Source organism: Bos javanicus, chromosome 3 (assembly GCF_032452875.1).
Source record: "Bos javanicus breed banteng chromosome 3, ARS-OSU_banteng_1.0, whole genome shotgun sequence".
NCBI lineage: Eukaryota > Metazoa > Chordata > Mammalia > Artiodactyla > Bovidae > Bos > Bos javanicus.
Window position 1 is genome coordinate 78741112 of NC_083870.1, and position 15213 is coordinate 78756324.

Here is a 15213-nt window from a genome sequence, read left to right on the forward strand (position 1 = left end):
GAATCCAATGGACAGAGGAGCTTGGTGGGCTACAGTCTGTGGGTTTGCAAGAGTCAGACATGACTTAGTAACTATACTACCACCATCACAAAGACTCAGCAAAATCAACTAAATAATTATTTGTCCAATTTCCTAAAAGAAGGAGACAATAATTCTTTAATATCTCAAATTCTAGGATTTTCAGTGTAGGTAAAAGCTTTGCAAGAGCTAGTGCTTTCAGAGGATTCCTGGAAGGGAAATTTCATTATTTAGCTGTTTGAGATTATGAATTCATATGAATTCAATTATGAATATTATGAGAATTATAATTTTCTATTATAAAAACATGTGGTGATAAAGGCATACCTAAAAATGGCACCCCACTCCAGTACTCTTGCTTGGAAAATCCCATGGACGGAGGAGCCTGGTAGGCTGCAATCCATGGGGTCGCTAAGAGTCGGACATGACTGAGCGACTTCACTTTCACTTTTCACTTTCATGCATTGGAGAAGGAAATGGCAGCCCACTCCAGTGTCCTTGCCTGGAGAATCCCAGGGACGGGGGAGCCTGGTGGGCTGCTGTCTATGGGGCCGCACAGAGTCGGACACAACTGAAGTGACTTAGCATAAGTCATAGGGTGAAGGATAACAAGGAAGTGTCTAGTCAGAGAAACACTCCTGAATTCTAAAGGAACATTATCTTTCTACTTTGTCTGGATGATAAGAGAAGCAGACAATCAATAATTATTGACTGTTTATTTTGTCAAGCAGGAGACACATTATCTCATTAGCTCTAGGAAGTAGTCACTGTCATCAATGCAATATTACAGTGAAGGATGCTTGGAGATGTTAAATATTAAGATTAAGATTCTAGATCTGGCAAGTGGGAAAGCAGGATTCAAGCCCAAAACATGAGAACCTGAATTCTTAAGTGTGCATTCTCATTGCTTTGAAATAGATGGTGCTTTCAATACTTACAAAAACCCTTATGAGATAGGTTTTCCCTTCTATAGACATGATTGTGCTTGATTTCTCAAGTCATGTCCGACTCTTTGCGACCCCTAGGACTGTAGCCCACTAGGCTCCTCTGTCCATGGGGATTCTCCAGGCAAGAATACTGCAGTGGGTTGCCATGCCCTCCTCCAAGGGATCATCCCAACCCAGAGATCACCCAGGTCTCCCGTATTGCAGGTGGATTCTTTACTGTCTGAACCACCAGGGAAGCCCAAAATTATTGGAGAGAGTAGCCTATCCCTTCTCCAGGGGATCTCCCCTACCCAGGAATTGAACCAGGGTCTCTTGCATGGTAGGTGGCTTCTTTACCAACTGAGCTACCAGGGAAACCCCTATAGACATGATTGTTGAGGCTTAAAATGTTTAAAACTTGCCCTATATCAGTAAGGGGTAAGGCTGACATTGAAACTCAGACTTGCCTACTTTTAAAATCCATGTTTTCCATGATGTCTTCCAAGTGTCCTGTTGTCTCATGAATGCAGCTAAATAGTAAGTGATGCTGTTCAGAAATGACTGAATAACTAGCAATAATCATAAAAACTCATTTTCAGAACTTCATGGTATCACCTATGTGCTTAGCAAATATCGTTAAAGTGAGGTATTGACCAATAAAATGGCAGGAAAGTTCATATAAATTGGCCGAGAGAGGGAGGGCAACTTCAAAACTTGGTTTGACAATATTCACCATATCAGACTCTCATTCAGTCCTCAGCAAAATGAGGGGTTTCATCTTTATGTTATTTACCTTCTCTGTTATGCTGGCCATTTCAGAAGCAAGGCGTGAAGGATCCAGGAAGCTCTGCGGGTCCGAGTACGTACGCACAGTCATCTACATCTGCGCCAGCTCCAGGTGGAGGCGGCACTTGGGGGCACTCCTGCAGGGTCAGCAAGGTAACGTGGATGCGCCTGACTTCTTTATTTATTATTACTTTTTTGAAGATCTGTCTTAATAACTGTTTCTCTAGCTACTACTAAGCCACATCCATTTCAATCTAGGGAATTAATTATCAAAATAAGCTTAATTTGGCTTGGGAAAGAGATGAACCGCTGGTTTAAAAAAAATATGACATTGTATTCTTTAGGCCCCAGCTTGAAATGAGTTGACTGCGTAACTACTTTGGTGAGCTTAGCATCTATGGCAGGTCCTGGTGGTTGAGCAGGGAGGAGCAGGTGACTTCAAGGGCCATGTTGTAGAAGCAAGATTTTCACATTGGATAATTATAGAATATAATAAGTTGGCATTCAGGCAGCTGCTAAATGAGAATGGGAGGAAAGAATCTAACTTTTATTGAGCACTTATTATGTGCCAGGCAGTTTCATGTGTAACATTTCATCTTCTGATAAGGATCTTTGGAAGTAAGTAATGTTACCACCATTTAGTTTTACTGAGGACAAAATCGTTCACCCAGCCGGTCCGCAGTGTGGTTGGGAAGAAAACCAGGGCTTTCTGACTACAAGAGTCGAGGTCTTTTCCTTATTTTACAGTGCGTTTCAGGTGGCGAGAAGATGGTGGGTGTGTGTGCCGTAATACATAATGGCACTGTGGAGGTGGTGATGTTTGATAGAGGCTCTAAGGACTTATGAGGAGTGGGGTGGGAATTCTAGCAGTAATAATTAGGTACTGATGAGAGTAGATATTGTCTCAAGATGAGAGTGAACTTAGTGTGCTTCAGAAACAGTGAGGCGACTGACTTCACTCTATCTGTTTTTCAACTCAGGTAATTTCAAAGTTGACCATTTCCTACTAATCCTATATTAAAGTGTGAGGTAAATGTTATTTAAGATTCTATTTTAATAATTTTATTTGTTATGTCTTATAATTAAAAGTAAAAGACGAAAGCATGCTTATATAATAAATGTTGTAACCACATACCTGATATAAAGACTTTACAGGTTTCAATTTGATTTAAAATGATTTTGGTAAGCAAAAAGATTTTGGAAAATGATCTACAGTTTTTGTATTTTGGTGGGCCAATGTCTTGAAAAATTGTGAATCAACCAATCCTACTTTAATAATGAGAGGTTCATAGTTACTGCTGCTGCTGCTGCTACTAAGTCGCTTCAGTCGTGTCCGACTCTGTGTGACCCCATAGATGGCAGCCCACCAGGCTCCCCCGTCTCTGGGATTCTCCAGGCAAGAACACTGGAGTGGGTTGCCATTTCCTTCTCCAATGCATGAAAGTGAAAAGTGAAAGTGAAGTCACTCAGTCGTGTCCGACTCCTAGCGATCCCATGGACTGCAGCCTACCAGACTCCTCCATCCATGGGATTTTCCAGGCAAGAGTACTGGAGTGGGGTGCCATTGCCTTCTCCGTCATAGTTACTAGATGTTAATAAACAATAATGGTTTTTAATCTCAAGAGAATAAACATAATTTACCTCTTTGACTATATTTTATCAATCCCTGGATTAGCAAGTCCAAATACAGTAAAAAAATATATATATACATTTCAGTATCTGTAAGACATGGGACGATGGAATGTATGTCTGTGTAAGGCTATTCCCTTTTAACACCACTGACTTCATAATACTGTTATTTAACCTTTCACAGGCTTTCAGAGTACTTTCCCATACATTAGATGTTTAATCCACTACTGGCTTCCCAATCAGTATTCACTCATCTAAATTTTTTCTGGTGCCTGCCAGTGTGCTAAGGTGCTGATAAGTAAGTCTGAATGAAGTTAAAGTGAGAGAGGCTTATCCATGGACTCTGGGAACAACACTGATAAAACAGTGGAACCCACTTTTAATTTTCAAATATAGAGATTTAAATCTCCACTTCCTTCCTTACTGATCAGCTTTGCAGAATGTACACAGGGTTATTTTTTGGTTGATTGTTTTTTGTTGATAACGAATAACTAATATCTTCGGAAGCCGCTGGTCACCATGCAGAAGGAGCCAGTGCAACTGAAGTCAGGCCCTGACTTGGCTTCGAACTAGCTGAGTGACACTGGCTCTGTCACTCCTCCTCTCTGCACCCACGTTTCCTCCTCTGTAAAATGAGGAGAGTTCTCCCTAAAATATCTAATTTCTCTGAAGCCCCAGACCAACGTTAAAAGTAAAAGTCATCTTCAGGATTCAATTTCTTTCATGCATTTCCCCCAAAGTAGAAGTTGGTTGCTGCCTTTGTCAGATCACTCTAAGAAAGTTATTTTTTCCCTTCTCTATAGCTGAGAGAGGAAACCACTTCCAGCTGCCAAATGAACAGGAGATTTCTGAGGAAAGAGCAGCTCACAACCTTCCGAAGATGGATTTCGCAGGGGAGGAAAGTCTTCAGGGTGAGCAGCTGCCCACGGAAGGGCTTTGGAGGTCAAAGAAGCATTTGGTGATGTCAAGACAAGACTTGCAAACCTTGTGCTGCACTGAAGGCTGTTCCATGTCTGACTTGAGCACTCTTTGTTAGGACGGGAGCAAATCCCCTAGGGTGGCAGAGATTTAGCACATGTTTAATCACAGCGCTTTACTTCCCAGAATAACACTTACATTGTGTCATTAAACTAATGGCTTTTGGGTAGGCAGTTCTTTCCGAAAGGTTGTTGATGAAAGGCCAAAGTCTATTTTCTCCCTTTGCCAAGGTAAATGCACTGTTCTTTTCAAATTTTAACTAATCCTTTGAAAATTTAAATGTTATGCAAAATTGCAATAAAATTGCCATAAACCAAGCTCACTGTGATTTTTCTGTTTTTAAAACAATTTTAAATAACTTTAAAACAGTAAACAAAAATGCTAATGGTAGAAAAACAAAGTAAGCATAAAAAGAAAATAAAAACCAATGATTACTTCATCATTTAGAAATAACTAACCACTCTACTTTTGTGTTACTATGTATTATTACTGAAAATTTAAACTGATTCACAGTCAAGTATAAGAATCTAAACAAAGTACATTTTTTCAAAAGTTCTTAAGTGCTCTATGCATGTTTTCTATCATGCGGCTCTTCAACATTCTACTTGAGAATAGCTGGGTGCATATATGGGTCAAATAGGGTCCATAAACAGCCAAAATCCAGAAAATGTTTGGGTATTTTACCTCCTTCTTATAGTCTGGACAGCCTAGATTTTGCCTTCAGCTACTACTGAGATGAAAAGACATGCTGTTCTCATTCTGGGGACCGAACTACTAAAACTCAGATAGCCAAATCATTGTGTCATAATTGGATATCTTCACAGATAAAAAGACAATATAAATATCACAAAATATGGTTTTATTCCTAACTCTGTCAGCCAGCCAACTCCCCAGTAGATTTTACAACTGTTAGAGTCTTTGTTCATCGGAGGTGCTGCATATTAATACTCCAGTCTGTTTTTGAAATTTGTGAACTACGTATTGGGCACTTAAATTGTGTGATTGCTTTGCTTTTTGCAGATAAAAACAACAACAACAACAACAAAACAAAAAACCGAGTCTCTCTAGAATTAAGTAAATGTCTCCTAAGTCACACAGCTAAAGAGTTGATATCACTGATCCAAACTTGGACTGTGCTAAGTCCCTTCAGTCATGTCCGACTCTGCAACCCCATGAACTGTAGCCCTCCAGGCTCCTCTGTCCATGAGTTTCTCCAGGCAAGAATACTAGAGTGGGTAGCCATTTCCTACTCCAGGGTATCTTACCAATACAGGGACCGAACCCGCATCTTTATGTTTCCTGCATTGGCAGGTGGGTTCTTTACCACTAGTGACACTTAGCATGAATCAAGGCAGTCACATTAAACTGCACTGGCAGTTAATTACTCTTTACCACCGGACTCTCTCTGTTTGAAGTCAGTTTCACTGAAGAATGTCTTTTGATGAGATAGTAAAAATTAATAATATTGAATCTCAACCCTTGAGTATATGCCCCTTTAATATTCTGGCTGGTGAATCATGAGAAGACTGCATGAAGCATGTCTCTGGCAGACTGAAGTATGATGGCTGCCTCAAGGAAAAGCTCATCTGTAATCGAGTTGTGAGCTTAAAGGCAGCTGTGCTTTCCAGGAAGCACCGTTTTTAAGAAAAACTAAAGACTGAAAAACTGGTTATTTATATCTGGGTATTGGAAATTAAATGAAATAAGATTTAAAAATGAACAAAGTGAGCCTGTCACTTCAAGGAAAACAACTGATGATTTTTTTGGTTGATGATCAAGTTCAAGCTTATAAGCGATTTTAGAATACTTTTATCTACCACCCTGAACATCACTGGTATATTAATAGAGTTGATTCTTTGATATTATATAATGATGTGTCAACATTTGGGAGATCTGCTAAACTTAATGAACCAATATTTCCCAAATGATCAATGCATGATACTTCAAAATCATAAAAGGGTAAAAGAGCTGTTTAAAGTGCAAAATAAAGATTTTAATCTAACTGCACAAAAAACTCACTGATACAGATTTCAGATTTTACATTGCAGTTAACCCTTAATAAATAGTTACTTGTTACGTTTTGGTATAATATCAAAGAAGAACATAAAAATGATCTGAAAATGCTATTAAACTAATCTCCCCTTTCGAAATTAAATATCTATGTGTGGCTGAGTTTTCTTCATGTACATCAGCCAACATAACACACAGCAGCAGATTAAAAATGTAAAAGCTGATTGAAGCTGTATTTTATAAAGACAGTCATTAGAGACTTGCAAAAATCTAAATGTTCCACTCTTTTCAATAAATGTTTTTGTTTTGTGAAAATATCCATTTTAAAATAAAATATGTTATGTGTTAATATGTGGTAAGTTTATTTTTATTTTCAAATGTTATTAAACATTTAAATTTCTTAGTGAAATTCTAATATGAAAAACAGTGATAAATTCAACCCACATAAACAGAAACTCTTGGAAGTCCTTAATAAGTTTTAAAAGTGTGAAAAGATTATGAAACCAAAAAAGTCTGAGAATTGCTCTTCCATAATATGTTTTGCCACTAATTTTTCAGGTTCCATCAAGAGACGTTCAGGTTGTTACATCTGCCATGACAAATAAAGATGCAATAAACAGCCTAGTTTATATATCTTTATATACTGACTTTTTCATTTTAATAGGATAGCTTGTCAAGTTGCTTGTGGAAAAATATGTGTATTTTTTTCAGCATACTTTTAGTAATTATTTTTTGTTATGTGCTTATTAGTTATTATAAATGCATCTATTCAGTTTAAATGCATAGAGAAACAAAGAAGAAAGATGGGATCTTGTCTTTTTACTTACATTCTGTAGTCCCTTTTTTGGGGGGAAAAAGGGTAAAAAATATATATGTTTAGGGAGTATACTTCCAGAGAGGTATAAAATACAATAAAACTCTTACTCTCTTCTATTTGATCCTGAAATAATAGCACAATCCTTATTCAGAATTTCTTAAAATTTCTGCCAGAAATAAAAATTATGGTTATACTGAATTTATGTGGTATAGTTACAGATAGAGTCAGATAGCTTGCCCTATGTCTATTATCTATTAATATCATCATCTATATATTTCTATCTATAACAGAGACTTTTAACAGTCCATTAAAACCTTCTTCTCTTTCTCTTGGGCACAGAGAGATTACATTTTCTCAGTCTCTTTTGCAATTTCATGTGGTCACATGACTGAGTTCTAGCTAATTAAATGTGAATAGTAGTGATATGCGGAGAAGGCAATGGCACCCCACTCCAGTACTCTTACCTGGGAAATCCCATGGATGGAGGAGCCTGGTGGGCTACAGTCCATGGGGAGGCGAAGAGTCCGACACGACTGAGCGACTTCACTTTCACTTTTCACTTTCATGCACTGAAGAAGGAAATGGCAACCCACTCCAGTATTCTTGCCTGGAGAATCCCAGGGACGGGAGCCTGGTGGGCTGCCGTCTATGGGGTCACACAGAGTCGGACACGACTGAAGTGACTTAGCAGCAGCAGCAGCAGTATCGATACATGCTGTTTCCAAGACTAGTCCATCAAGTCTTTCTCCCTCCCTCTCAGTTCAGCAAGCAATATGACTTGTTTTATGATTCTACTTTTTATAGCTGTAAACTATTCTAATACAATATGTACTAAATCTATCATCCTATTTTACACAGAAAGCAATCACACTCATTGTTATGTTTAGTACATCTTGGAACTATTTCAATAACATCCTAGTAGGTGTGGCATATGTTAAACACATACCAAAAGATCACCACTTAAAAGGTTTGTATTAGTTCATGTTTTTACTAGAAATTTGAGAGTGACTGTTTCTCTATATTCTCCCCAGTCCATGATGTTATTACACTTGCAAAACTTTGCATTTTTATAGATAAGATATTGAGTATAATTTTTTTGTATATGCATTATCATGACTATGATTGCCTTTTAGTATTTATTGGACATTTGTATTTCCTCTTCTGTAAATTAGTCTGTTCATATTCTTAGCCCATTTTGCTATTTCTATTTATTTATAATAGATTTATTGTCAAAATTTAAAGCTTTTAATATTAAAGATATTGATTTTTTGACTGCCACCTTAGTAAAATATCCTCCAGCCTAAGCCTTTGGTATGCATTGATTTCACTTAGCCTCAGTCTTTTGCATATAATGTCATTGCATACAATGTCTGTCTTTTCTTTTATGTTTTCTGGATTTCCTGTTTGACTTTAGAAGACCTCCCTTACTGTGAGTGTGGTTGTGAAAAAGTCTACTAAGTTATATTCTAATAATTTAATTTTTATCCTTTGCATTTAAATTTAATCCATCTTATATTTGTTTTTGTATTGTATGAGGTGCTTGATTTTTTATTTTCTTTAAAATGAACAGAACATTTTTTTCCTGCATAATTTATTAAGTAGACCAGCCTCTTCCCATATAAATTTCATTCCATTTTAGTCATATGTTATTTCACATTATGTTTGGAGGTAGTGTAGACCCTTTATTTTGTTCTTTGCTCTATTCCTCAAATTAGCCCCATATTATTTTGGTTGCAATAACTTTATAGTAAATTTTACTATCTCTTAAGAAAAGTTTTCCAACATTGAGACTAAAATTTTTTTCATGGATATTATGAGACATACATTTTTCTATAATTTTATAATTCAATTTCCAAAAAAATTGGAATTATAGTATGAACTGTTTTAAAGTTATACTAATATAGAAAACATTTATATTGTAATATATTAAGAATTCATATCTAAAATATATTACTAAAATAATATAGTGTTTTCTTTTTAGAATTTTTATTATATAGGTTCTGTCTATTTACATTACTTTTTAATTTTATGTTACCTTTGTATTTGCAATTTTTATTTGTCCCCATGAATGAGAAATTTGCCCCATCTTCATTTCTAAATGCATGTTACAATACAAAGAAAAAAATCTTGATTTTATATACTCATCTCCAGCCACCTTGTCCAATTATTTTATTAAATTTAATGGTTACATTATAAGTCTATGTTGGGTTTTCTAGGTATTCAATATTATCATCTACTAATAAAAAAAGTTAATTTTGTCTCTTCCAATATTTAAGCTTACTGCTCCATAATCTTGTCTTGTTACATAACTCATTATGCAGAAATTATTTATTGAGAGGGTAATGCACAGGCATTGTGTGGGTGCTAAGGATATACCTGTGAATAAAACAGACAAAATGTATATTCTTAAGGAAGACAGACATAAGCAAAAAAAAAATTAGATAATATTGGATAATGATAGAGGCTGAAGAGAAAGTATACAAAGGGGACAGAAAGGCTTGGAAAGAGGGTGGGACTGAATTTTAGACAGAGTAGCTAGGAAAGGCCTTAATGGAGAGATGATCATTATAAGAATTTTTAATGATGATGATAATGGTAGACATCTCTTTCATGTTCCTGATTTTACTAGAAATGGTTTCAGCATTCTTTATTCAATATGACAATTGCTATTCAAAATATAAATAAAATAATAAACAAATAATAGTCTTTATATGTGCATATGTGCATACGTATGTATAGAAATAATATTGTTGATCATTTAAAGAGTTTTATTCTGTTACATAATGCTTAAGGACTTATTATAAGTGGCTTCTAAATTTTATCAAATATCTATTTAACTTTATCATATAATATTTTCTGTCTTTTGTTAAGGTGAAGAATTATAGTGATAGCCTTCCTTATGTTGAAATTTCTCAGACTAAATCTATATAATCATACTGCTGCTGCTGCTGCTGCTGCTAAGTTGCTTCAGTCATGTCCGACTCTGTGCGACCCCAGAAACGGCAGCCCACCAGGCTCCCCCGTCCCTGGGATTCTCCAGGCAAGAACACTGGAGTGGGTTGCCATTTCCTTCTCCAATGCATGAAAGTGGAAAGTGAAAGTGAAGTTGCTCAGTCGTGTCCGACTCTTAGCGACCCAATGGACTGCAGCCCACCGGGCTCCTCCGTCCATGGGATTTTCCAGGCAAGAGTACTGGAGTGGGGTGCCATTGCCTTCTCCGATATAATCATAGTGTAATAGTTTTTCAATACTCAGAAGGACTAAATATGCTAATCTTTTATTTAGAATTTTTAAGTTTGTGTTCACAAATAAAATTGATCTCTAAGTTTGTCAATGAAGATTAACAGAACTTCATAGAATGAAAGCATCACCTGTTGCTTAGACATTTGGAAGAAAAACAAAAAAACAGCTATAATATGTTTTGCCTGGTGACATTTTGCTGAAGTGAAGTATAATACATATACAATTAAGTGTATAACTTTAAAGTACATTTTTGCTTATTTGTACACCTATGAATTCTTGGAACAAATTCAGTTAATAATATATTATTGATTTTTACATATCATTGAATTTTATTTGCTAAAATTTTGCTTAGTATTTTTGCATGTATTTTCATTTAAAAACTTGTATTTTGCTATAATTTTCTTTTTTGTAATCATAAGTGATTGTGCTTTCAGGGTTAAGTTAGCCCTATAAAATGAGCTGGAAAAATTTCTTCCTTCCTCTGTCCCTTTCTTCCTTCTTTTTCTAATTTCTGAACGTTTTAAGACATATTTCTCTTCAAATGTTTGGAGGTTTCACTAGCAAAGTCATCAGGGCTTGGCATTTTCTTTGTAGAAAGATTTAATATTTCAGACTCAATTTATTGTACAGATACAGAAATATTAAGATTTTTATGTATTTTTTTCTTGAACAAATTTAGCGATTGTGTTTTTTAAATTAATTTATCCATTTCATCTAAGTTGAATTGATTGGCATAAATTCTTCAAAACATTGTATCTTTTTGCTGGAGGACATTTTTTACATGATAAACCTTTACTATTCTAGTTTCCTTTGTAGATATTGACCTTTTCAGATAGTCTATCATTTTGAGGGTTAATCTAGGTAGCTAGTCATTACTCAGAATTTCTTCTGGAGTTTGCATGACAGCAATCACTAGGCTTTCCTTCATAGTATATGTCCTTGGTTTCAAGAATTTATATTTAACACACAAATTCTGATCATATTATGAGCATTTATTTGTATTTCAGTGTACATAATCTTTAGTACAAGAATTACTGCTCATCACTATTTTCTCTTTCTTCCTGATACACAGTTTCTAATCAATAAGTATATTTCAATTGAATGAATAAAATAATAAATGAATGAATATAATATTTTAATATTATATATTTATGTTCTATTTCCCCCTTAATCAAGCTTGCTGATAGTTGGGAGAGAACAATGCTTCTATTTTGTTAGTCTTTTGAAAGAAAATATTTTATTAGCTTTTAATTTTTTAATTTCATGTTTCACATTTTTGTCTGTAGAAATCTCCCTCACCTGTTTGTCTGTATAAATCTCCCCTTTGTTTTGTTTGTTGTGAAATGCTTTCTTAATTACTAATATTCTTTCTTTCCTTTTTTATTCACTAGTGTATAAGTCTAAAAATGTATTTCTGAGTATTTCTTCAGCTATGGGTTTGATTATGAAGCATTCACCTTCTTACTATGTTCTATATTATTTTCAGTTTTAGTTTTGTCTTCATCTTTGACTTAAGAATTATTTGGAGTGTTTCATAATTTCAAAATCATACAATTCTGTTTTCTTAGGCACCGATTAATTATTGATTTGTAAACTTAGAAGTTTATGATCAAAGATTAAGGTCTGTAAATTCTCTAATTTCTGGAATTTATTTAAGTTTTTCTAGGAGCCAAAACAGTAAAAAAAAAATTTCCAGGTACAGAATATATAGTTGACAGTGTGAGTATTGGCTGTTAACAGCTCACAGCTATTCCTTTTTCAGAGAATTGCCCTAGCCAAATGGGCTGTCTCATGAAGGAGTTTATGTGCCCCTCTCTCTGACCTCCCTCCCCTACTCAGTCATCAGCAACATATAATGACTGACTTACACAGAGGACAAAGGGCTAGCCCCCTTTTGTCAAAGCAGAACCAGCAATGTGGTGCACCTCCTGCTCCGGGGCTCAGGCTGAACCTAGACTCCAGCTGAGAACATATGTTTGTTTGTTGCGGTTTTTCAGTCACTCAGTCATATCCGACTCTTTGCAACCCCATGTAACTGCAGCATGCCAGCCTTCCCTGTCCTCCACTATCTTTCCGAGATTGCTCAAATTCATGTCCGTTGAGTCAGTGATGCCATCCAACCATCTCATCCTCTGCCGCACCCTTCTCCTTTTGCTTTCAATCTTTCCCAGTATTAAGGTGTGTTTCCTTAGCTCCTTCCTTTGCTGTTTTCCTTTCTCTCTTTCTCCTCAAAACATTTCCTCAATGTTTCAGCTCAACTGTTCTGAGGGCTGCTGTAATAAATTGCCACAAGTTGAGAGGCTTATAAAAGCAGGCATTTATTCTCTTGTAGTTCTGGAAGCTAAAGTCTGCATCAAGGTACCATGAGGGCCATGCACATTGAGGTCTCTGAGGGAGCTTCCAGTGCTGTCTGCAGTTCTTGACATTTTTGGCTTGTAAAAACATGACTCTAATTGCTGCCTCTGTTGCCACATGGTGTTCTCCTCTCTGTATGGGGTAGAATTGTGTCTTTTCTCCTCTTCTTACAAGGACATAATTCAAAAAAGCTAAGGGACCACCTTATTCCAATATAATCTCATGTTAACTTACATTTTAATGATATCTGTGAAGACTGTATTTCCCAATAAGGTCAAAATCACAGGTACCAGAGGCTAGGAACTTAACATATCTTTTGGGGACACAGTTCAATCCCAAACACTGACCTAACATAATAAATGAAAATATCTATTTTCTATTTTAGGATATGTCATTCCCTCTACATGTAACTGCTAAATCAAGTTTGAAAAAAATTAGTAAAATTCTCCATGTCTTATTTTTCCCTTTTTAAAGATTCTATACAATAAATACTAAAATCTCCTAATTTAATCATTATTTACCAGGTTTTTTATTTTTAGGAATTTTTACTTTACATATATGACTGTGATTATTGGGTACATAAAGATTTGCTGTTGTTATACCCCCCCCTTCAATTTCCATCTCTACTAATAAATATTATTTTTCTTTGCTCCATCTGATACTTTTAAACTTTGAAATCTGCTTTTCCTTATATCAATACTGCTTTTCTTGTTGTTATTTGATATATAAAATTTGATGATTGTTAGTGGAGAAGGCAATGGCACCCCACTCCAGCACTCTTGCCTGAAAAATCCCATGGACAGAGGAGCCTGGTGGGCTGCAGTCCACGGGGTCGCGAAGAGTCGGACACAATTGAGCGACTTCACTTTCCTGCATTGGAGAAGGAAATGGCAACCTACTCCAGTGTTCTTGCCTGGAGAATCCCAGGGACGGTGGAGCCTGGTGGGCTGCCGTCTATGGGGTCACACAGAGTTGGATACGACTGAAGTGATTTAGCAGCAGCAGCAGTGGTAAAGAACCCATCTGCCAAGGCAGGAGACCTAAGAGATGCAGGTTCCATCCCTGTGTTGAGAAGATCCCCTGGAGGAGGGCACAGCAACCCACTCCAGTATTCTTGCCTGGAGAATCCCATTGACAGAGGAGTCTGGTGGGCTATGGTCCACAGGGTCGCACAGAGTCAGATGTGAATGAAGCAACTTAGCATGATGATTACCTTCTTTATGAACTATATCCTTTATTATTATATGAAATTGTATTAGTTAGCTCAGCTTATCACAACAACATTCCATAGACTGATGGCTTACAAACAAAGATTCATTTTCTCATAGTTCTGGTAGCTAGAAGTCCCAGATGAAGGTCTGACAGGGTCAATTTCTAGTGAGAGCTCTCTTCTCAACTTGCAGGCTGCCATCTTCTCCCTATATCCTCCTATGGCCTTTCCTTAATGTGTGGTCATGAAAAAGGAGAGAGTAAAAGAGAGAGAGAAAGAATCACCTCTCTTCCTCTACTTATAAGGCCACTAATACTATCAAATTAGGTCTCGCCCTTTTGATCCCATTTAATCCAATGGTCCCCAGCCTTTTTGGCACCAGGGACTGGTTTCATCAGTTCAGTTCAGTTTAGTCGCTCAGTCATGTCCGACTCTTTGCAACACCATGGACTGCAGCACACCAGGCTTCCCTGTTCATCACCAACTCCTGGAGCCTACTCAAACTCATGTCTGTTGCGTCGGTGATGCCATCCAACCATCTCATCATCTGTTGTCCCCTTCTCCTCCTGCCTTCAATCTTTGCCAGCATTCAGGGTCTTTTCCAGTGAGTTGGTTCTTTGCATCAGGTCACCAAAGTATTGGAATTTCAGCTTCAGCCTCAGTCCTTCCAATGAATATTCAGGACTGATTTCCTTTAGGACAGACTGGTTGGATCTCCTTTCAATCCAAGGGACTCTCAAAAGTCTTCTCCAATACCACAGTTCAAAAAAACATCAATTCTTTGGTGCTCAGCTTTCTTTATAGTCCAATTCTCACATCCATACATGACTACTGGAAAAACCATAGCTTTGACTAGATGGACCTTTGTTGGCAAAGTAACGTCTCTGCTTTTTAATATGATGTCTCGATTGGTCAGGGCTTTTCCTCCAAGGAGCAAATGTCTTTTAATTTCATGGCTGCTGTCACCATATGCAGTGATTTTGGAGCCCTCCAAAATAAAGTCTGTCACTGTTTCCATTGTTTCCCCATCTATTTGCCATGAAGTGATGGGACCAGATGCCATGACCTTAGTTTTCTGAATGTTGAGTTTTAAGCCAACTTCACTCTCCTCTTTCACTTTCATCAACTGGTTTCATGGAAAACAATTTTTCCATAGATTGGTTGGGGGAGATGATTCAGGCAGTAATGCGAGTGTAGGGGAGTGGCAGATGAAGCTTCAGTTGCCTGCCACTCACCTCCTA

General features: G+C 36.8%; 1 protein-coding gene across 1 annotated transcript; it reads left to right on the forward strand.

Annotated features, from left to right (window-relative positions):
- The first annotated feature begins 363 nt into the window (after nt 1-363).
- On the forward strand, nt 364-4821 carry INSL5 (insulin like 5). The gene is made up of 2 exons (XM_061411682.1): nt 364-1883; nt 4163-4821. The coding sequence occupies exons 1-2, from the start codon at nt 1709-1711 to the stop codon at nt 4393-4395; spliced, it is 408 nt and encodes a 135-aa protein (XP_061267666.1). The 5' UTR covers nt 364-1708; the 3' UTR covers nt 4396-4821.
- The last annotated feature ends 10392 nt before the right edge of the window (nt 4822-15213 follow it).

Coding starts and splice junctions, on each gene's coding strand:
- INSL5 (XM_061411682.1), top strand. CDS start 1,709: ATGAGGGGTTTCATCTTTATGTTATTTACCTTCTCTGTTATGCTGGCC. Junction 1,884..4,162: donor ACTCCTGCAGGGTCAGCAAG/GTAACGTGGATG, acceptor CCTTCTCTATAG/CTGAGAGAGGAAACCACTTC.